Consider the following 24,957-nt stretch of genomic DNA (forward strand, 5'->3'; position numbering starts at 1 on the left):
ATTTTTGTCAAGGCTCTGTCATCTGTTTGTGAGTTTTATTTACTCGATTAAAAATAATTTTACTATACTTTAAACATTAGAGAAATAATATACTTGTTTCAAGACAGAGAAAGCAATAAAGTATTAAAATAATATACTAGATATATCAAGTTGAATGCTGAAATCAGTTTGGCAGTCCAAATATTAAAGACTGAAAAATTTCAGCGGCTACGCTTGATCCGTGCCAAGAGCGGTGCCCGAAGGTCTTGACACTACGTCGAGTCTATAAGAGGATTACCGAGGTCGTGGGTCAATCGCGCGGGGGCAAGAACCGCCAGTTAACGCGTGACCTGAAACGCATCGCTTAGAGCATTAGAGGCGGTGCCGCTGCTGAATCACTCGGCCATACGAAGCATGCGTTGTTCGCATCCCGTTCTTAATTATCCGATTAGCACTTTCTGCAGATCCCTCGACAACTGACATCGGCCGGCGGAAATAGTGCAGACAAGAAGTGTCCGTTTACAGAGATTATTAGAACAACTGTTCTCTCGCCTTTAAGTGTATTAAATGTTTTTTCTATTAGTGATAGCGTTCAGCAATCTTCAATAGTTTCCTAAGTATATAAGTGATAGATTATCAGTGGAAACGCTCATTAGAATTAATTACTGATACTCTCTTATCTCTCTGCAAGTATATTAACTCACAAATTGAATTGGTATACAATTTATAGAACTGATGATTGCAGTTGCTTATTCACACAGAGTAAAGTTGCCGAAATCGTACTACTTTTTAAGGTTCATTCACTTAGAAATTATGAAGAATATTCTTAAGCTTTTTACAGCGCAATAAACTGCACTTTTTTCTCTTTCTTATATAATTTTCACAATTTTTTTGCGCTATTATAATGTTTAAAATAAAGATTTTTTCAGTATGGAGCGATTTTCGTTGCTTAAAAAAAATCGCAACATATTCTTCATTTAAAACATTAAGCTAATGCACAAAATTTAAAAATAAAAAAAAAAGAAAAAATTGTATTTTATTATGCTGTTAAAAACTTAAGAATATATGTTGAAGAATATATGTCATAATTTCTGAAACATATGATAATTTCAAGAAGTAATTCAAGGAGTTTCTACGTGAAACGAAATAAACACTTCGTAGATTTACAATATACATTTTTACATAATAATGAATGAAATAAAGTACAAGAAATGGAAAAATATTAGATAATGTATGATTTAAGAAGGTAAATTGAAGAAGAAGATTGTGATGCGATTTAGGAAATTACATTATAGTGCGATTTAGGAAAATAGAGCATTTTTTAATTTTTTATTTATTTTATCTATAAAAAAACATAAAGCAAACTTTATTCCTATTAATTTAATTTTAATAATATTCTAATCACGACAAATAGTCAAGACTTAGTCTATTTAACTTATATTTTTTGTAATTCTACTATGAAATACGTTGAAAAATAGCAACGTTATCACGATTTTTTTATTTATATAAATAACAAAACTTCTGTTGCACTTCATATCACGAATATAACACAATAGCATTGTATGCTATAGTACCATGTAGTTCTTAAATAAGAAAGTATATAAATACAATAATTGAATTTTTAAGCGAGGTAGTACGATGTGTAAGAGCCGGATATCAGCAATTTTACGTTATAGATATTACTAAACACTTCATTTGACAGTATTTTTCTGCTATTTCTGTTTATAAATATTTCTTGGTGAAATTTTATTTAATATTGTTTATATTAAGCAAATTTTTTTAAAGTTAAGAACAGTAGAGATAAAAAAATTATATAATAACTTTAAGTAAAAAAAAAAGTAAAAATCAATTTTTTACTCCAAAATCTTGAAATCTTCAAAACTTTTTACTCGTATACATAATATATTTTCTTTAGACATCTGACGTCATATTATTATTTTAGAATTCAGTTTTTGTATTTATCTAAAAGATTTCTGTATAAAGATAGATATAAAGAATTAAAATACAATGACGAAGTAGTGGCTGTGGATATACTTAGATCCAATTTCGAAAAGACGTTATCAATTACCCTAACAGCATAAGACACCCTCAGGATGATTTGGAATAGGTCTTGAATATTCTGGGACATATACATATATTTATGATATTATATATATAATATATAGATATATATTTCGCTTTTATAAAAGAGAGATGTTTTTATGAACATAGTGGATAGAACTTTTTTTCCATCTCATCCAAAATACCATAATTTTAATTTTATTATTAAGACATTTTTGGACAACGATTAATTTTATTTTTGACACGATCAATTTACGATTAAAGTCTCTTTTGAAACGCTAAAACAAACAGACAAACCTACAATGTAATGATAATAAAATAACTTTTGGTTTACTATCCCATTTTTGCCTTGCATTTATGACAAAAAGAGCATCATTAAAAATCTGAATGTTAAATTGTCCTTCTTCGGTTTAAATAAACTGGACGGAAACATCAAAGCACAAAAAGACGTTCTTTTTCACGAGTCGAAAAAAAATGTTGTGTAGAAGTTAATTGTAAAAATTATAATGCTTTTTACAAACGAGTGAGATAGAAGAGTCGTAAGTTAAAGACTAGAATTAACAAACATAAAAATGACATTAATAAAAAAAGTGATAACTTACCTGTCATTTCTGAATATAGATTACAATTTGACCATGAATGTGATTGGATGAACATCAAAATTTTAGATTTTAATGAGAGATAAAAGGTTAGTGTCCGAAATGCTCAATATCAAAATGCAAGACAATGGTTTAAATTTGGTTGAAATTAGACACGGAGTTTTTGCACCATGCTTATACGAACATAATAAATAAATTTTAATTCTTCTGATTGTTATAACTCTATACTCAAGCGTCTATCTATATATATTGTTTTTCAATTCGATAATTTCTATTTCTCTGCCATTGTTGTTTCCATTCTTATAATATTTATTTCTTAACGTTCATTTATATATGTGACTCTGCATTGACACTGCGAATGTTATGTCTTACAGGAAATTCTGATTTTATCCGTTTTGTCAATTTTAATTTATTTTATTGTAATTATTGTGTAGTAGGTAAATCTCCAGAATCAGAAGAATTTGTTATCCTTTCTTTTTAGCAACTGTCCTTCTGAATGATATTTTGATTTAGCTCGCACTTATAGTTAAACAGCTAACTGGCGATTACACACTCCAGATTTGATAATCTATGAGACTTTCTTGCTGCACTCGATTTCTTTGATGTACGACTATTGGATGGTTATCAAGAATTTTTATTATGCAAGACTGCTGAGAATGGCTCGAATTGAGTCGAAACTTTCAGTTTTATATTTATGTAAGAAATATATGTTTATAAGATAATCGCACCAATTATTAAGGTTCTTAATTGCCCATTTTTTCTTTATTTATTATTTGAAAATTTGTCCTGAGGTCTAGCAAATTAAACACCTAAAAATATTATATCTTATATATCTAAACAATGTTATAACATTCTAATTCAGAGTTTCTAAGAATATCCGTCCATAATATTGAGAATCTCTATTTGAATTTTTCTGATATTCTGGAACTGCTAAATGATGATGTCGTTTCTCGCGTGTAAAATTTAATCAAGTTCTCTATATAACTAAGTCTACATAACCGAAGCACAGACATATCATAATTTCTTTGTACATGATTTTCACATGCACTTAGTGTGAGACACGATTATATTTTTGTACCATCGAAGTTAATGAATATAATATTTTATGAAATATTTTAATCTTGCAATTTCGGCACACTTTATCCAAAAAACATTCTGAGGAACGTTTAAAAGACATAGGAACATCCTCTGGAGCTTAAGGTTCTTTTAAGATGTCCCTTGGAGACATGTGCTGTATAGAAAATAATGAAATTGTCCCAAAGATTACGGATAGATGTCTTTAGAACATCTTTGGATTATCAATTTCCATGTCCTGTGAAATGTGGGACATAAAGTAAGGTGCTCATTTGATAGTTCATAGGATACCTTCATAGGATTCCTCAGAACGTCTTTGTGCTATAAGAGTAAGGATCACAATAATGCAATCACGTTTCCATATTGATATTTAAAGGCAAATAAAAGATACATAAAGATAAAAGATATCAAATAACTCTAAAATAATATAATTATCAAACATTTTAATGATAAATATTGAGTTGGAAAGAAAATAATTGCATTTTTTTTAGCTCAAAGTTGTATATACAATATCTTCGTCAATAATGAATGAAATTTAAATTTTAAAAAAAGTTTTAAAGCTTGAAATCTCTATTTTTAAAAGCTTACCACATTTTTTAAGTTTATATGAGTTTAATAATTTTTACATACCAAAAACTACGAACTGAAAAAGACCCACCAGAAAATTTTCTTCTCACTTTGTAGGTTTGTAACATGTCCAAAACAAATTTGAGAAAATTTTTTACCTATCGTGAAAGTTTGATACTTTCCCTACAAAATATTCGTACGATTTTTGGTTACTGAGTTATCACGGATTAAATAAAAAGATCATTTTGACTTTAATTGTACATAACTCCGTTAAAAATTGTATCGCAATTAAAAAAAAAGAGATTAAGCTTCTTAAAGCTGAAACTTTACTCTATTAAGATATATTTATATTGGTTTGTAAAAAAGTAATTGCGATTTTTACTATTAGATGCCTTTTACTAATAGATGCCCCAAAAAAACAATTATTTTCTTGCTAACCCAATATAAAAAATATAATTTCTATATCCTTTTTGATGAAAAGGAATTTTTTATCGTAAAACCCTTTTTTGCTCTTATTTTTATTCTGTGAAATAAAAAAAAATCTGTTCTTTTCATCTCAGAAAACGCACACAGCATCTCATTTTCTAATTAAGGAGATTATTTATTTCGCATTATGGAAACTCTGATTCACCCGTTCAACATTTTTCTCCCTTACTAATCAATTAAATATCGTGTTTCTGTCTTAGAAATTTAGTCTTTTAATGATTTGGAATATATGTTCACGGTGCGGTATGTTGTATCTGTAAAATGATTGAGTGCGCATGCCCCCTTTGCTATGTACGTACGCAACCCATAATTAAAATAGCAACTAGATAACACCTAATAATACATATTAGAAGTATTAACGCGTAGATATGAGTGTTATTTTGCCGATACCGTCCGCACCAATAACGCAACAATAAAAGCATCGATGTTTGCGTGTTCATGATATTTCCGGTTAAACGGTGTCCTCCGTTCCGCGCGCGAAAGGATCCCTTTCCTGTCATACATTCCATCCGTCACTTTGCATTTTTTTGCGATTACGTTTACTGGATTGAAGTAAAGCACAATGCTCTTTATTTCATTAACGAAAAATAAATAAAAGATAACTTTATTTTTAAAAAATAATATTTATTTTTGTAACGATTTTAATTTAATATTTTATCAGTTTTTCTTTGCCTTTTATTATCCCTTTTTCCAAGAAAATATAATAAACGGGTGCTTTATATTTTTATATAGCCGAAGCTGTAATAAATAACTTTCTCTAGAATGTCGACAGATTTTATAAAATATAAATTATAACGATTTCAAAATAATGGATAATTTAAAAGTGACATTTAATACAGAAACCCTCGCACGTTTTGCAAATTGTGTCAATTATCATGTCAATAAATTTCGTTATTCGACAACATCTAGTGAAACTCGATATTAGCATCTCTTAACGACGTTTATTTTTTATTTTAATCGCCACTCGTAAAAGTCTATTTACCGGAAACTCTATGCGGATGACTTGACTTTCTGTTAAAAGAGCGATAAATTAACAAACATCGACATATAGTTTATAATGTACATTCAATCAAAGTAGAGACATTCGATAATTATGACGATTATAATCATACCGGAAGAATTAATTAAAATCGGACGAGCGAGAGTGTAAGGTTACCACGCGAGAAGATTCGTTTTACATAGATGAAATTTTGAGAGATTTAAAAGAACACACGAGATTATTATATTTTTTGCCTTATCCTTTAATTATCCTTTAATTAATGTACCCTATTTAATTAATCCTATTAATATTTACATCATATTTATAATGTAATTAATTTGATCTATAATATATAGTACAAAAAGAATCATTGACCGGAATAAAAAAAAACCAAATTATTAATTAATGATAATTAATAATTTTAACTAATAAAAGAAATTAAAATTAAAAAAATCAAGCATGTTATATTTCGTGTTTAATTTTATGATTTTCGATGATGGTGGGTCCAGGTTAATAGCACACAGCACTTACAAAGCGTTAACAAAGCGCTAAAAAAAGCGCACTAATCACTTTTTTAGCGCTTTGCAAACGCTGCTATTTGGGAAGGATTTAATTAAACATTTTGTGAAAATGTTATGACGCGCATGGGAGGTATAATTGTGAATCACTTCTGCCATGTACTTCGTACTATTTTTTCCTAAATGATTATGAAACCTCACTGATAAAGAAGTTGGTGATGACTCCAATCCCATTATCAGTTAATGATATCAGCAGCGCTATCGATTCTCAATGTGAACGATATAAGGCTTTAGCAGACTCAGGTAACGTTTTTCAACTGATAATAACACCGTGAGATTTCAACTTGGAAGTTCGCATGATATCGAAATTTTACTAGAAACACAATCTACGAAGTTTTTCGAGAATGCAATTTATCATTAAGACAATCTTTTTCTCTCACATGCCCGTAGTAACAGTTGCACACTGCGATGAATCATAGGCCTGTTCTTTTTGACTGAACTTATGTTACTAGTACATCTTTCTTCTTTTTCTCTCCAGGAGGAAACAAGAGAAAGAAAGATGAACTGCAAAAGTTCAGCCAAAAGAACAATTCTCTTATGTCCATTCAAATGTCCAGACATAGGTACATAGTACATATATACATGCATGCCAATGGATATTGTTTTCACAACTAAAGATGCTATTCATAATTATCCACGTTTGCGTTGGTATATCCAATATACTTGTGTATATCCAATAAATCGTAAAATATTTGTAGCGATTTTATCTTATATACTTTGGAATATTTTGGATCGTTTCTCATTGAATAGTTAATACGGATGTAAATATGCGAATAAAAATCATAAAAAATTAATATAAATGTACCTACATATACAATAAAAAACATTTTTTATTCTATCTTTATTAAATCTTTGTATTGAATATTTTTAACATATTCGAGTGTTAATTTCATATAATGTGATTATGTTGAATTTGATATTCTTGATTCTTATTAATTGAATTTTATATTAAATTAATATTCAACATTTTTTTAGTGTTAAAATAATACAATTTTTGAGTAAATAAACAAATAACATAAAAATAATGTATTTTATGTGTTTTAAATGCGTAAATTATTAAGATAAATGAATATATTAATAAAATGTTGAATGTTCATCACATTTAATCATATTTAATTCTGTGAAAATATTATGACTTACGAGAGATATAATTATAAATATTGTGTATTGTACTGTCAATAACATAAGAATGTTAATTTTACTGAAGAAATATTTCATAATTTGTTTCCAAATTACGTCAATATTATATATTAGGTGTAGTAAAAAGAAATCTATTATTTTTATTACACCTAATATTTCTTATGGTATTAATTTTTTATATAATATAAGTATTTGTGTCACTTTCTAATATTCATTATGTATATAAAATTAACATAAAAATTTGAATGGACCATTTAGGACATGTGAAATGTGAAAATTTATGTAAATTTGATACAAATTTTCTAACTGTATACTGTATATAGAAGGTGAAGACCAGAGTTCATCTGTGACCCGATTCTACCAATATTACTTTGACTTTAAGGGAAGCTTAAAATTTTTACTTTTTTTTTAAGAGAGAGAGAGAGAGAGAGAGAGAGAGAGAGAGAGAGAGAGAGAGTTTTATAAGTCTCGTTTAGAGTTAAAGTAACGTTATCGTACAATCGAGTCTGAAAGAATCATGTATAATTTAATAAAACTCTTTAGAGACATAATAAGATGTACGCTCGAGAATGACCCGTTGTGCGAAAACGTACTCCTTCCGAGAGCACTCTACACAACTTCAACAGAGCACCATTAGCAAACAAAAGTAACGGTTGGAAAATCTAGTACTCGCGGACCGCAACGTTATATGACTATGACGATACTGAACTTTACAGGGAACGAAACTATTTACATAATGGCACGAGAAGCTGCCTTGGGTGGTCTTCTTCTTTTTCTTCTTCTTAAAGCCCTTTTTTTATTTCCGACTCAATACAAAGAATAACAGTATCATGCAATAAAAAATGGATCAAAGATCCACTTATAATCTTTTTGGGGAGCAAAGGCTTCGCTTGTTCTAAACTTATATAATTACATTATAGTGTCGTATATCAATTCAAAATAAATACTCAAATAGACTCCTTTTGTATAATTCGCAATGACCTTAAGCCTTCTAATTTATCACACAGATAGAACAGCAAGTTTTTTAACTTTTAGACCGCCGGAAAACCGATATATCGGCTTGTCTTAATTTCATTATATAGTTAGCTTAAAACGCTATATTTGAGTTCAATTATACCATTCTGAATGTATTATACATGTAGACAAATCGCACTTCATCATAAAAAAAAATTATTTTATATACAAGCTATATAAAATTTCACAACAATAATGAGTGAAGAACCATAATATAAGTTTGTCATGGCTCATTCTGGAGAAAATTGATACATAAATTATAAATATAGTTTTTTGTATAACATATAATTGAAAAAAAATCAGTAAAACTAAAAAATAAAAAAAAATTAAAATAAAAAAAAAATAAATAAAATTTTTAATAAAAAAATATCAAAAAACAGAAAAAATAAAAAAGAAAAAAGAGCTACTCAAACTTTTTACGTCCACATCATTAACTCTGGGTAAAGCCGAAGGAGAGTTCTATTCAAGATTTATTTTGTTTTACATGTAATAATGGCTTCGCATTCAAAATTATCATTTTCTGGTTTCACCATAGTATTTAGCGACCTCAAAAATCATTACATATGTATTATTTACAAATTTAAAAATTTTTAATTTTTTCCATAATCTTCCCCGCCAGAAAGCCGATATATCGGCTCGAGTGATGGAAACATTATTATATATAGGATATATCCTTGATACAAACACATATTTTTATTATTTTTCAATGAGATTTTAATAACCTTTAATGCCGACGATCTAAAGGTTAAGCATGACACAAATAGAATAGTCAACCACGTAGAAAACCGTATGTGAGGCGCGGATAGAATCGAACCCATAGATTATGAGTCCGTGGACCGAGGAACCACTCAATGCCTTGCCCAAATGGTCGACTCGCGATCTAAGGATCCGAGTTTGATTCCTCCTGCGATTCATATATCCTGCGGTTTTTCCACATTAAATATGGAGAACATCACTCTATCTGTGAAACTACAAGATAAATATTAGCGAATCTGCTTAAGGGACAATATTGCATTAGTTTATATTACTGATTAAGTCAAATGTGATTAAAAATATATAAAGACTTAAGACTTGGCCAGAAAAGACGAACTTCATATAAAAGGGATACTATTGATTGATACTAGTGATTTTTATATAAAGCGTGTCCTCTTCGAGGAGGATATACGCAAATTTATCGCATGGTATACACATGATGACTCTTCGTAGTGGGTCGGAAAACCAAACAAGGGATTTATTAAGAAGAACAAGAAGACTATTCACATGATATTTATCAGAATTCATCTGGAGCAAGCATGACAATGTATAGGATAAAGCATTAGGGAAATACGAGTTTATTCATTAGCAGTGAATTTTTCAAGGAATTGCAACTTTTTCGAGTAAAAAAGATGTATTTTCTGAAAAATACGCTATTGTATTCCAAGCAGAACAAAATATTATAATGACATCAAAATGATGTCAAAATGAATCTAAAATTATTAAGTCACTTTTTGATTAGTCACAATTCATTTTAATGGTTAATTGCGTTTAGAAAAAATAGCTTTACAACTGCAAGATTTTTTATTGATTAGTTCTTGCTCTTAGTTCCTTACTGATTCTAAAAAATTTATAAAACAATTTTCTGGTAAGAAAAAGTTAATAGAGAACGATTGAGAATGATAGGATTTTTATCAGTTTTTATCATTTTCCATTGTTGATCTCGCGAGCATCACGATTGATCGAATATGAATCCTATCATATTTCATCAGATTCTGTAAGATTTGTATACAAGATTCCTATAAAATCTGAATCAAATTAGTGAATTCACGTATCAGACTTCATATTCAAAAGGATTTTTCTATCGTTTTCTATCAACTTTTTTTACCAGGGAATTTAAATGTATATATTAAAAAATCTTACAACACACAGTTGTAAAACTTTTTCTTCTATTGAATACAATCAATATCATTTTGACATTCCCGGTTCTGCTTGGAATCTTCTTCACATTTTCTATCTCGAAAATTTATTTAAATGTAGGGCATTTCCATAAGTGTTATCTTAATGACGAAATCTCTAACACTAGACAATGAGACTCTAAATATTATATATAGTACGCTCAAGAAAAACATGTTTGACATCAGCAATGTGATTTAAAGATCTTAGCGGATGATCGTCTTTGTTCTCGTCTTAAGAACAAAGCCGGACTTTCTCTAGGAAGGCGTTCAACCTTTTAGAAATCTTTATTGCAATTTTTATGGATTATTACCTTGGCGATTATGATACCGCGGACAGTGATGCCGATCATCGGACTGAAACGAATCTCCACGCCGGATTCTATAATAAGTTTGGCGTCCTTTTCAATAAACAAATCCTCTCGCAGCAAGTAAGGACTCTTCGATCTCTCAAATACTTTTTGATTTCGAATAATGCGACCACCATGTTCCTCGAAAAGACCGCCATTATTCCAGCTGCTGTTTGCCTCGCTCTCGTTTACCGGTACTGTATAATAAATTGATGTTTGGTCGAATCTGTCATCTGGAAGAACTCCAGCCAGAACGGCCAGGATCGACAGCGAAATCCACAACCGTTGCATTCTTCGGTATATGCTTTCTATATCAGATAATTTAAATCGTCTTCTTTTTCTTCTTTCTCTCTGATTAGAGTAAAAAAATTTGGTTTCCCAGTTTAACGGAAATCCAGCTAGAATTCGATGAGACACTGAACTCTCTTACTGAACTCAGAGTTAGAATCCATCCACTGAATATATATATATATAGTCCTCAATTTATTATATATATATTAAATCTAAAATGGGAACATCACTTTTGAGAGATGGAACGTTCAAAAAGAATTGACGATTAGCGTAATTGACATTTTCGTAAGGAACTCAACGAGTAATTTTCACGCGATTTCTTGATACATTGGTTTACGACTTTCAAGGTAAGTGCGTATACTAGTTAAGTATTACGCAAACACACAAACCGAGATGCATTCGCGTTGACGAAGCTTCGCGAGAATCATCCGCTTATCGCCGAGCGATTCACGGACGCGTCATTCGTCGATCGGATTCATATATGAGTCAGAAGACGCCTTTCCTCTTCATGTCGCGCAACATCTGATACTTTCACTGGTCAAAGCGAGCTTTGGATGACAATTATCCGTTTCGAGAGACGCTTATTGCTCTTCCCGGTGCATTATCGTGACCGGCAGATCGTTTCTGGAGAACAATTGGAGAACTTTAACGAAACTATAAATGCTTCTCGAAACTTGCGATGTCTGACAGTAAATATTGCATGATATATAATAAGTTCTTAGAAGGAAGATTATTTATATTACACTATCTTTTGGATTTATTTCATCTTTTTCTTTTTATTCCTTTTACATCAGCAGTATTGTACAATAGCGATAAAGATTATTATTATTACTATTATTATTATTGTTATTATTATCATCAAATGAAAGAACAGAAAAGACAGTGAATCGAAAATTAATAAGCATTGTCGCTTTATTGTGATAAAGAAAAAAAGAGATTTAAAATGTTCTAAAAATATTACAAAATAATACTAAATCAAGTTTTTAAATTTGGCAGACGTAATTCGATAAATTTCGAGTCGATTTCTCCTTCGTAAAATTCTAATACGATCTCACTTTCCAATAATTTTTTTTTATTTTTGATAGTGTATTTTGTTAATCTTTCTCGCAAATGTTGTGATAATTAAAATAAATCATAAGATTTTATCATTTATGATTATCTTTAAAGTTTAATATTTTTCCTCTTTAATCGCTTGTAACATAAGGATTATAAATTCTTTTGATCAAAACTTGTGTGAATTCTTCATCGGAAGAAAATTTGAATAATAATAGTAAATCTCTCGTATACTTCTAACTCAAAAGACATTAAAGTCGAATTCCTCGCAGGGGCTTTGTGTTCTTTGTAACGATCCTCGATCGCATCGATCCGGCAACGTTGGCTGCTCGTTCAAATTCTCGTCGCAGTCTGATCATTCACCACTGGCTCGCCGCATACAACCTTTCATCAACATCTCGCCCTTCACGCACGTGTGTATGTCGCGTTAATCGAAGCGAAGCGAAGCAATGCGACGCGACGCGTAACGATGGACACAATGTGAAAACCGCTTCGTACTTAACGATGCTACCCAAGAAACGTCGCGAGATACGCACCGTTCGAATTCGAGCGATTTAAAATTCGAGCGTTAACCTCTGCTCGTTCAAATGCGAGGGAGCACGGCATCGACAGCAACGGCAACGGATTGTGCGCGTAACGCAGCCGTTACTCCGCTTGACGATTCCTCTCGTTTTCAGGTAAATCGCGCGAGCGCGGCCGTTCCTTTGCGTTTATATCTTGCATACGCGCCCGTTCGACTTCTCTGTCGTTCCTTTTCCAATTCTTTTTTTTTTTCAATTCCGTCAAGATCAAATTGATCGTACTCGATCTTGATGTGGATCCACGTTGATCTCCTTGAGTCATTGATGACGCTGATCGATCAATTATTCATTTAGTCTCGCGGATTCTCAAAAGCCTCTCGATCGCGGCGATCTAATGCCTTTGTCGATCGTCGATCACAGATACTCCAAATCTCTCTTCCATCTGGAGCTTCCTCGAATCGTGGGCGCGGTTTTGATCACTGTTTTATGCTTGCATATACGCGCACTTTTCATCGCGGTCACTCCCTTGTGCAACTCTCGTCACCGTCCCCTCACAGAGGCACTACGGCTACTACCGCGGTCGCCATGGTGCACTCACTGGTAGCGCGTTGACGCTACGCTACACCTACTACAGCCGAGACATAGAGCAGGTCACGTGACGTACCCGAGCGTATACGTCACGCAGGTTGTGAAACAGGTGAGTCCCTCCCAGCGTGATTGTACTGGCTCTCCTTGTTGTAGAGATTACTTCTCAACCGACTTTGGACTCTGATCGATTCCTTAATCCTGACATTTATGGTTTTCAAACAATTAATTTTTAAAGATTAAAGAGACTCCAACGAACTGAGCTTGCAGATGAATACCTAGTAAACATTAATTAAAAGTAACATAAATATTCATGTTAGTAATTCATATTCAATAATATAAATATAATATAGCACGTACAGGTTGTACATAGCAATGTTGTATGTTGCAATTAAAGTGTGAAATTATGACACTGATATTATGTTAAATTACTATATAGTATGTAGTTGGTGTTTACTGGGAAGGTGGGAGCCCAGATAACCAAGCGTGATTTAGCATATTGAGCAAACTGATATATTGTACGAATTGTCTTATATTAATTGACATACATTTACTGACATCAAAATAGAACACATTAAAAATGCAGCAATATAATTGCTTATGCATGTAATCAATTGACGAAAGTTCAAAAACAAACGATCGGTAATAGCGGTACGTTATGCTGTCGGCAAGATGACAGCAACATAACAAGAAATGATTAATCATTCCACCTTAAGCATTATAACAAAAATATGACGGCAACAAAGCATATATATATATATATATATATATATATATATATATATATATATATCACGATATCCATTTACTGTTGCGTATGTCTTCAAACTATGAAGTTTTTTAAGGAGGTTCTTTAGTAAAGTATCTAAAATTTGGGATGCTTCAACCAAGGCACCACCCAAAATTACAAATATTTGCATAATTTGAATAAAATATTAAAACTACGTGTATGTCTTATTGAAAAAGTATGGAACATACGATAGTAAATCAAGAGCTACATCTCCAACGAGAAAAAGATGAGATTTTGTTTACTTTTCGAGTTTAAATTTATATGCAAGTTTATTCATATAAATATCTTTTTAGAATGATCGTTGACCCATTACTTTTTTGTGAAAATTTGTTAAAATTCATTAAAATCGTAATTTTTTAAACTCTTATAATCTCGTTTTTGAGAACAGTCTATGCCCGTATATCACATAATATCAGTAATATCGCAGCAATATTGTAATATATTAGAAATATTACATATTACAGTGTAATATCATAGAAATATTACTATTATATTATATGTTGATAAATAATATTGAAATATCACAGTAATATTTTGTGATATGTCACAATAGTATTACTGAAATTTATCACAATAATATTGTGGCAATAAAATGTATTAAGGAGCAGAGTGATATATTATAGATTATAATAACGTTAAGAACTAATAGATAATTAATAACGTTTCTATGATGTCTACTTAACATTAAAGATGTCATTAAGACGTTAATTATTAAGTTATTACAAAATTATACGTATGCACACATGTAGACTAAAGACAGCTATAAAACTAACATTACTCTGATATTAAAACTTTAATTAATATATATACATTTATCATATCTATATATATGATTATATATTACTTTCAGTTAACTATCTGTATTGAAAATTTGATTCCCGTTACGTATACTACAGATTTTCAGTACTGATAGTCAACTGACAGTACTGAATATATGAACGTGGTCTGATAATACTATGGTGGCGGTTGATTATTCTATCATAAATATATACTTACATTGCTGGTTACAAATAAAAATAAAAATAAATATAAATAAAATGTGCTTATTGCTTCATTTATAATTACAGATGACTAGTTACTATCGAAAAGGAAAAAATGTTGACAAAGTTGTAAACAAAATAACGAGCCTAATTTTTACTAATTCTTTAGCATACAGCTATTGCAGTAACATATAAAATATTATAGCTTTATAAGCATGCATATTTATTTATGGAGCAATATAATAAAAAATTATAAATTTAATAATGTATTAGCCAAATACTTATGTTAATAATAAATTTATAGTAAATTTATTATTAATTAGTTAATAGTAAATTTATATCAATTGTCGATAATGTCAGCGTTCTTCAATTACCTCCGAGTCCTTTTTATACCATCGAAAATTTGCTCAAGGTTGACGGTCTTTAATAGTATCTCATCGGTGCCAATGAACATGTAGGAACTGTAAACTTATTGGTTACTGCTACTCATATTTTGCAGCGCGGCAAGTGCTTCCGCGTTCAGTGTGCGGAAGCCAATAGAAATTATAGTGTTTGTTGAAACATTTGTTGCCGCACGACAAGATTTTTCAAACTTTATAATCAACTCTCATAATTTTTTTTTAAATATATGAATTTAAAAAATTCTTTGAATATATGGCAAAGAAAAAATTAAATTCTTTAAAATATAATATGTTCTTGCGTGAGACATAGAAATTTACATGTATACACATACACACATGTTACTTTTAAAAATGCTATATTAATCTAAAATTATAAAAAAGCAATCGGGAGATGCCATATTAGATGTTTAATATAGTCAAATGTGAAACTACACAGTTAAATATGTAAGAAATTCACTAGATATATATTGTACAACAGAGATACCAACAGGGTCAGGGTTGTGTGATTCAGTGGCAGAGCGAAAGTCTACCAACTCGGAGGAGAGAATAGGCCTGGGATCGAGACGAGCTCTGATATTTTTCTCTGTTGTCGTCAGTTGTTAACAAATATATTAAATACAGAAAATTTTATAACAAAAAATATGTTTACGTTTATGAAAGTAGTACGTTTGATATGGCGTCTCCCGACTGCTTTTTTATAATTTTAGATTAATATAGTATAAATAGAAAAATATTTTACATCTTTATCTTTTGTTGCATGCGCACGCTCTCTATATCTTCCTTTTCTCTATTACATATGCGTCCATAAGGTTTATTATATTAATTCTTTATAATTAATATTATTTAAATTTTCTTTAAGCTTTCAATTTAAAAAACTCTTTTTTGTCTTTAAAATGATTTTATTTAATATTTAATTTTTAATTTTTGTTTCTGCTTGTTTTATTTCATACTTTTAAAAGCAACGTATGTGTATGTGAATTTCTATATCTCATTCAAAAACATTTTATATTTTAAAGAGTTTAATTTTTTATCTTTATTTTATCTTTATTTTTTAAAAAATTGGTTATTTTTTAAGTTTCTTGTCTTCATTAGTTTCTGAGTTTCATTTCGTTTCTTTTTAAAATTGTATTTCTTTATTTTATTTTTAATTATATATATTTTTAATTAAAAAATTTTTTAAATTATATTAAAAATTTTTTTTTTAAATTTTAATTTTTAAATTTCTTTTTGTTTAATTTAAATTTTTTTAAAATTCTTTAAATTTATTTTTTTAAGATTTCCATTTATATTGTAACTAACTTCTGGCAGCAGTCGGGATATTAAAAAAAAAGGGATTTTTAAGCTTTTTAAAATTTTTTTTAAGTTTTTTTAAATTTCTTTTTTAAATTAATTTTGATTCTTTTTATTTAAACTTTTAATTAAAAAAATTTTTTTTGCCTTTTAAATGTTTTTCTTTAATATTTTTTATTCTCTATTTTATATTTTTAATTCTAATTTTTTAAAACTTTTTTTTGTTTAATTTTAATTTAAAAAAATTTTTTTTAAATTTGTTTTTTTAAGATTTCCGTCTATATTGTAATTAATTTTTAACAATAGTCAGGAGGATACTTAAAAAAAGATTTTTAAGCTTTTTTTAAATTTCTTATTTATAATAAGTTGTTTAAAAATTCTTTTTTAATTTTAATTTTTTAAAATTTTATTAATTTAAATTTAAAAAAATTTTTTTAGATTTGTTTTTTTAATTCTAATTAATAAATTTTGTTGTTTAATTTTAATTTTTATATTATTTATTTTTATATATATTATATATATATTTTTTTAATTAAAAAAAATTTTAATTTTTTAATTTTTCAATTTAAAAATTAAAAAAATTTTTTTATTTCATACTTTTAAAAGCAACATATGTGTACGCATATGTGAATTTCTATCTCACGCAAAAACGTTTTTGCTTTTATGTTTTAAAGAATAATTTTTTATCTTTAATCTTTATTTTAAAAAATTTTTTTTACTTTCTAAGTTGCTTGTCTTTATTAGTTTTCATTTTTGAGTTTTAAAATTATATATTTTTTTATTTTACTTTTAATTATATGTATTTTTAATTAAAAAATTTTTTCATTTAAATTTGTTTTTTAAAATTTCCATCTATGTTGTAATTAACTTCTGGCAGCATTCGAGAGCAAAAAATTTTTTTTAAATTTTAATTTTTTTAAATTCTGAATTCAATTTATGATCAGAGAAACTTGAGACAGGACGGCCCAAAACCTGTAACCACAAAATGCTGCCGCACTTTGAAAAAGAACTAACTCGAGCGCCGCAATTAATGCTTGCAACACCACATGCTTCCGCCCTCTGAAGAAGTGGATATTAACTACACAACAATAACCACCTTTTTGCGGTGCTCCTAATGAAAATAGATAGTTGAAATCGCTAAAATAACTAAAATCTATTAAATTAATAAAGATTTCAACAATTTCAACGATTTATTGTCGGGAGCATTACAAAAAATTATTTATTTGCAAACTTAACGGTTTCCCGCCAATTGTCCTTCGCTATTAGTTAGTCATCGCCGGCGCCCAGACACGCTCGGCGCCACATTGGGCAGCCATAACGTAGCTTCAAGCATATGGCGTTGCAAGCCTAGTTGCGGCGCTCGAGTTCTTTTTTCCGGTTTTCCTTTCTCTCTCTCTCTCTTTCTCTCTCTCTCTCTCTCCCCCTCCCTCCCCCCCTCATTCTCTCTCTCTCTAGTGTCATGGTGTTCTGCGTGCGGACTTTTTGTAAGCCTCAGCGATAGATTTTAAATTAATGCTCAGTAAGATTAATCACCTCTTTATGTTTATTGCGAGATCAGTTACTGCTCATGTCATTAAGTAATTGCTAGAGCGTCAGATAAATGCTTATATGTAGATTTTCTTAATTTCTCGTAACCTAGCAATGCGATATCCGAGCCGTCATACGGACGCAATCACGTATTTACTTTTGTAATCTACGTTCTAAACATTTAAGTTTGTATTAAACCGCCTTCTGGCATATGAGTCAGAATCAATGAGTAACATTTATTTGCAAACTTAATGATTTCCCGCCAATTGTCCTTCGCCGTTAGTTAGTCATCACCGATACCCAGACACGCTCGGCGCCACATTGGATACAGCAGCCACAACATAGCCACAAGCATTTTACGAGTACAGATTTTGGGCCGTTCTGTCCATTATGTCCTTTCTCAGGTTTCTCTCTGCTTATGACATTTGCTAACTATAACTAAGAATTACTAAAGTTCTCTATTGACAATACATCTCATTGATTAATTGATTTAGTTCCTACATCCAGATTTAGCCGACATCCAATCAAAGAACGTGCGTACAACAAGAACTCATTTCTAACCAATAGAAAGCTCATGTAAACAAAACTTTTATTTATTAACAATACAATTATTGATAATTATGTGCTATAAACCAAGCTTGGTCAATAACAAGTCTGTACCCAAAAGTTGATAAGAATATACATTGCAGTTATGGAGATATGCAATAACAACCGATCGGCCTCGGTGAAATGCATACTCCCCTGACTTTTCGTCAATCTTTAGTTGATAGTAGTCGGTCGTAAAAATGAAATAGAATGCGTGAAGTTTGTTATTATTTCCATTTCATTAGTTAAGAATACGTACAAAATAAACGTATCTGTATAAAGTGTAAAATATATATAATATTTGCTAAAAAATGGAAAATATATGTCTACATACGTAAAATTAAAAAAATTAATATATATTGGGTCATCTAAAAAGTATCCACGGTTTTTTGTCACTAGATGGTGTTGATGGTCGTCATTTTATATACCTGCATATAAAATTTGTAATTAAGTATAAAATATAATAATTATAATATAAAATATATACTGATTAGTTCTTTTTCTGTATTTTCTTATTTATATTACAAATTGTATTTCAAATTATTGGGTCATCTAAAAAGTATCCGTGGTTTTTTGTCACTAGATGTTGACCATCAACACCATCTAGTGACAAAAAACCGCGGATACGTTTTAGATGTCCCAATATATTCAATAATAATAAAAGAACTATTTTTAATAATGTTGGTTGGATGTGAAATTGGAATTAAGTATGCCTGATGAGGAATAATTACAAACGATAACTACAATATTATGTTCAATGTACGTTTTAATATCAAAAAAAGACAACAAGTAATAATACAATATCGAGTTCGGTGTACAGAGTAATGGCGCAAGAGAAAATAAGAAGTTGAGCGGTATCTCGAAGAACTCAAGATAGCGATCATCTCGACTGTCGCTGAAACGTACAATCGAGATGGCGTCACGATAAATAGTCGTGCGAGGTGACTGGGAAATTTAATTCCTTGTTCTAATAAATAATAGTTGCAAATACATTGTGCTGTAACATTGCAACATTACTTGCTGAAGGCGACCATTTTTATGATCCCTGATAGCAAAATCTACGGAGACAGATTTTGAGCAGACCTATGTGGAGGATTCTTAATATCTCATTAGCGCAACGAGTGTAGAAAGCTTAAGGATTTTGTAGGTAGCGAGTTGCCTAGCAGCGTCTAAAAAAATGAAAATTAATAACAACAGATCGATTAAGGCGTTCATCCTGTACGGTCATATTAATTTGTGCTCGTGTAATAAAAATTATTAATTATCAGTTACAAGAGAAGTCTCGATCATTATTTCTTATATCATATCACACGACAAGCGTGGGCTTGCTAGAGAATCTGACTTATCAATTGAGTCACATATTCCCACACCTGGTATCAATTTTTGATTGCAGAAAGGCAACAAATTGTACGAAGAGTTCCTATTATCAGACAGTGTCAGTAAACTGCTGTCAAAAATATGACAAAGCATGCTGACATGTTATTCCAGCAAATTGGTGACAGAAATCGATCAGAGTTTGTTGCATAACCTGATAGCAGATTGCAAGCAGAAACAGAGCAGAGTCTGCTGATATAACTTAACAGCAGATTGGCAGCAGAAATCGAGCAAGATCTATTATTTTTATGTACGGTCCCTCTATAGGCAAATCTTCTAGAAATTCTCAAGCTTTTTCAGAGTATGTTTTCTGAACCTCCGAATTTTTTGGACTATTTTATAACTTTTTGTGTATTTTAAAATGTGAAGCTAATCAATAATTTTTTAGCAATAAAACTGTATTGAATGTTTTCAGTTTTTACATTAGTAGATATATATAAATATATAACATAATAATTATTATATATAATTATAAAATTTACATTTTTAAAAGATAAAAAAGCTAAAAAAATTTCAGAATACATGCTCCTCTAACCCTGCTTAAAACTTTCGATTAAAACCAATTGGGAAAATTGAAATCGGATTAATGCATCGAAAATTCTGATATTTTCCTATTCATTTTTCAAATCCGAATGAATCGGAGCAGACACAATGGGACTGTATTGGCATATACTTATGATGCCGGATAGACATAGTGCGTTCTTGCGCATATTTATCTGCTGCAGCCAATTAGAACTTGATCTTTTTTTGGCATTTTTCGGCGGATTTTGTTTCAATATGCCTGCTACGACAGTAAAAGTCAGTTTCACACATAGTAAATAATCACTTATTTACAGTAAATAATTACTTAGTTATTATTTTTTTTGTTATTATTTATTATTTTTCACTTAATATTTCGCTTAATATATTTTGTAATCATTCCAAATCATATGACAACTAAGCACTCAATAAGCTCTTATTTTATTATTTGTTTATTTGTTTAGTCTATATTTTTAGATTTAATCGAATATGCCAATTACACAGGTGCAAGAGCTCATTGAGCGCTTAGTGAGCGGTCATGCTTCTGGATGCATTTATTGAGTCTGCTCCGGTTCATTCCTTGCTTCTGAGGGTCGATTGTGGATTTTGAAAGGAGATGAAAATTACAAAAGTGAGCAAAGTTTACTAGGTATTGACTAATTAAATTATGAATACTTTAGTGAATTTGTTCACTTTTGTAATATTCACCTTATTTGAAGATACAATCGACCCCTTGGATGCATTCAGTACAATTATCACTTACTAAGAGCTCTTGCATCTAATTGGCATATTCCGATAGATCTAAAAACATGGTAGAATTAGACAAGATATTGTATTCCCGAAAATACGCAGTAGCAAAATAATGGCACCCACTATAGGCGGCGACTCCAATTATTAAAAGAATGCTAATAAATTTTATGCATTCTGGTATAAGATCTCTGATCTCATGATTATGTAAAAATTGCACTACATTCTTCAAGCAATACAGTGGCATTTTTCGTATTATACAATTTCTAAATTTCTCTCCGATCAAATATCATACAGATATGAAATTCAGTATATGGAATTCTATATATTGAATCATTCAGTGTATAGAGTATTCCATATTAACCATACACTGAATGATTCAATATATAGAATTCCACTGTTACATCCCAATAAAATCCTCTTATTCTTTATAAATATTCTTCATAGATATACGATTTATACTTTACTTTTTATCTTATCGCTAGGTTAATATTTCCCTATTTTATCTTTATTTCGAAACCGAAAATTCCTTTTCTCTTTTATATATAGAGGATATATTCAGTTTCTTTATTTAAACATTCAAACTAACAGATAGATCACGTTATATACTTTTATGCGTCATACAAATTATCTGCATTATATACTTTTATGCGTCATACAAATTATTCTAAAGAATGTCTAAGAATATCACATGATCTTTCTCAAAGAAGCCCTCCTATAAAATAACAAATATAAAAGTGTACATTAACATTAATAATAATGTATATTATATTAGCGTTTAACGATTAAGTAATTAGCAGTAAAATAGAAATCTTCCTGAATGCGAGAACGAATATCTTTTTTCCCTTTTTCTTTTTCTAATAAAGTTAAATTAATTTTAAACATATGAATGTAGTAAATTCGCCTGGCATAAAGGATATTAAGGAAAATTAGTAATCAATTGTAACAGAACAGTTCTGGTGACCTAGATTATGCTCATTTTTCTTCTCGAAGAAATATTATTTCTTTGAAACCTGTTAGGAATTCTTTTTTATATTACTAGGAAGGCTTGTACAGAGCTGGATTTTGCAAATTGATTCTTAAAAATTTTTTTAAATAAAATTATGTACACCTTAATTGCATTATAGTACACATCGGGTGAGATATCAGAACAAATTTTTATTATGCTTTTTTTACAAAAAAAAAAAAATAGTTCTGTACGAGCCTTCAGGAGCCTTTTCTGATTACGAATATCACAATTAAAACGCGATTCGTGTTATATTTTAACCATAATTTCAGCATAAAAGTTTGCATTTTATAAGTGCAGATCTAGGTCAGTTATGTTCATTTTTTTTCTTGAAATAATATTTCCTTATGAAATTTATTGGGATTTCTTTGTTATATTGCAGAGAAGGTTCGTACAGAACCAGATTTTGCAAAGTGATTCTTGAAAATTTTTATTAATAAAATCATATATCAATTGCACTATAGTACACATCGAGTGAGATATTAGAACAAATTTTTATTTTTCTCTTTTTACAAAAAAATCGCTCTGTACGAACCTTCAGGAGCCTTTCTAGATACTACTTTTTTGTAACGTTAATTATGACCTTATACAGGTCGAAATGTTTGTTCAATTATATGAAATTCAGTTTTATATTATCTCTCTCTCTCTCTCTCTCTCTCTCTCCCTCTCTCTCTCTCTCTGTCTCTGGTTTAGCATTAAAATAATTTGGCTCATAGCCCCTTTTTTAATTGATTTGTAAACATTTAACGACTGTATGTAATTAAAAATAATTTTCGATTTATGTTAAAAAAAGTAATGGGTATATATATTTATTATTTCTTTTAATATAAAAGAAAATTATTTTTAATTACACACAACTGAATTAACTTTGCCTCACACAAAATCCTATTTTTATGCACTGGAAATACAAATAATATCATATATCAATTTTCAAATAGAGTGCTAAAATGTCGCCAGACAAGATGGCTAACCCGCCGCGCGGATTTCAGTCCCCTCGCACGCAAGTTAACTTTACGCCCGTATAGATATTCATACGTCCATTAACACAGACTTCTATATATACTATCAGAGAGAAATCTGAGAGAGGACATGACGGCCCAAAATATGTAACCGCAAAATACTGCCGCGTACTACTACCTTCTGATAAAGTGGATGTAACCATCAACACCATCTAGTGACAAAAAACCGCGGATACTTTTTAGATGACCCAATAACAACGTCCACTTTTCTCAGGGTACATAGTCCCATTTTTTAAGACTAGAGATAATAAATCGATATTTGGTTCGTATAATCGTGCTATATATGTGCACTCACTGGTGTGTCACTAATACACACCAGCCGTTTGGAAATACTCATGTGTACTCGGCGTGCACTAGTGTGAAATCATTCGGAAATGTTGAGAAAGTCACACCGAGTGTTACTAAACCATTCGTGAGAAAAACAAGGGGAGTCAGTGTGTGCTATAGCCGCAGCACAGACTTGCATAACGTATAATGCATAGTGCATAAGGGAATCGACCAATCGAAATTATATAAGCAGTATTAATTATTATTATTTTATTATTTCGACAAATTGAAATAATATAAGCAGCGTTAGTCTAAACAAATATAAGATTTATATATATTTACATTTGTTTTTTGAGATTGTAGAGCTAGAATTTTAATCTAACTTCTATACATGAAACTTTATCATTTCATTCTTCGATCTTTGCCATTATAATTCAAAGCTATTTTTGTAACTTCTGTATTTACAATAATTACATCGCATTCTTGGATAAAAAAATTTTGAGCAGTTATATTAATCTAAAAATTTGTCTAAGTTTTACTATTTTTTTATTTATTTATATTTATTATTCTTATCTAACTTTCTTTTTAACTGTTCTAAGACAGTAAGCCTCTCAGAAATTAATATCAGATATCGATCTTTGGATGATGAACCAACATCCAGGATCTAAAGTTTTATATCACTTATGTTAATTTTCTTTAAGGATTTACAATAATAAGACCTGTTACAATCAGAATATGGTTGTCAAACCTGTTATGCTGAATCTACAATGAGTCGATAGTCGGAAGTCTTAGTCGGTAAAGTTAACTAATAGCCAACTTGTATTGGGTCATCTAAAAAGTATCTGCGGTACTTTGTCTGTACTAGATATATGACCATCAACACACATCTAGTGACAAAAAACCGCGGATACTTTTTAGATGACCCAATAAGACTAACGCTGATTGATCAAATTCATCGATTAAGATTAATAGGTCTTCTATAATGAGCCATAAGTCATAAATCAGAAATCAGAAACTAAAAATAGTTTTTAACACTAATTTCTATCAAAAATTGACTACTGTGATTGGTTTATTTCTAACTTATGACTTATAATTTATGACCTATGGCTTATTGTAGAAGGCCCATAAGACTACCGACTTATTGTAGAATCAGTATTATATTAATTTGAATTTTCACGATGAAAAATTTTATCACTGTCTAAAGTCGATACAGCAACATATTATGTGCTTTCCAATAAGCGACATGA

The 24,957-nt window shown here is 30.0% G+C and overlaps 1 protein-coding gene across 1 annotated transcript in view; it reads right to left on the reverse strand.

Moving 5' to 3' along the window:
- The window catches only part of bark (C-type lectin domain-containing protein bark beetle), a 60,381-nt gene extending 46,953 nt beyond the window's left edge, over positions 1 to 13,428 (reverse strand). Inside the window, exons 1-2 of the mRNA XM_087413482.1 lie at positions 11,436 to 13,428; positions 10,720 to 11,258 (exon numbers count right to left, since the gene is read on the reverse strand). Coding sequence (XP_087269608.1) covers positions 10,720 to 11,046 — 327 coding nt within the window. The 5' untranslated portion in view covers positions 11,047 to 11,258; positions 11,436 to 13,428. The remainder of the gene's footprint in view (positions 1 to 10,719; positions 11,259 to 11,435) is intronic.
- Between the last annotated feature and the right edge of the window lie 11,529 nt (positions 13,429 to 24,957).

Source organism: Acromyrmex echinatior, chromosome 14, assembly GCF_024713525.1.
Source record: "Acromyrmex echinatior isolate Ae372 chromosome 14, ASM2471352v2, whole genome shotgun sequence".
NCBI lineage: Eukaryota > Metazoa > Arthropoda > Insecta > Hymenoptera > Formicidae > Acromyrmex > Acromyrmex echinatior.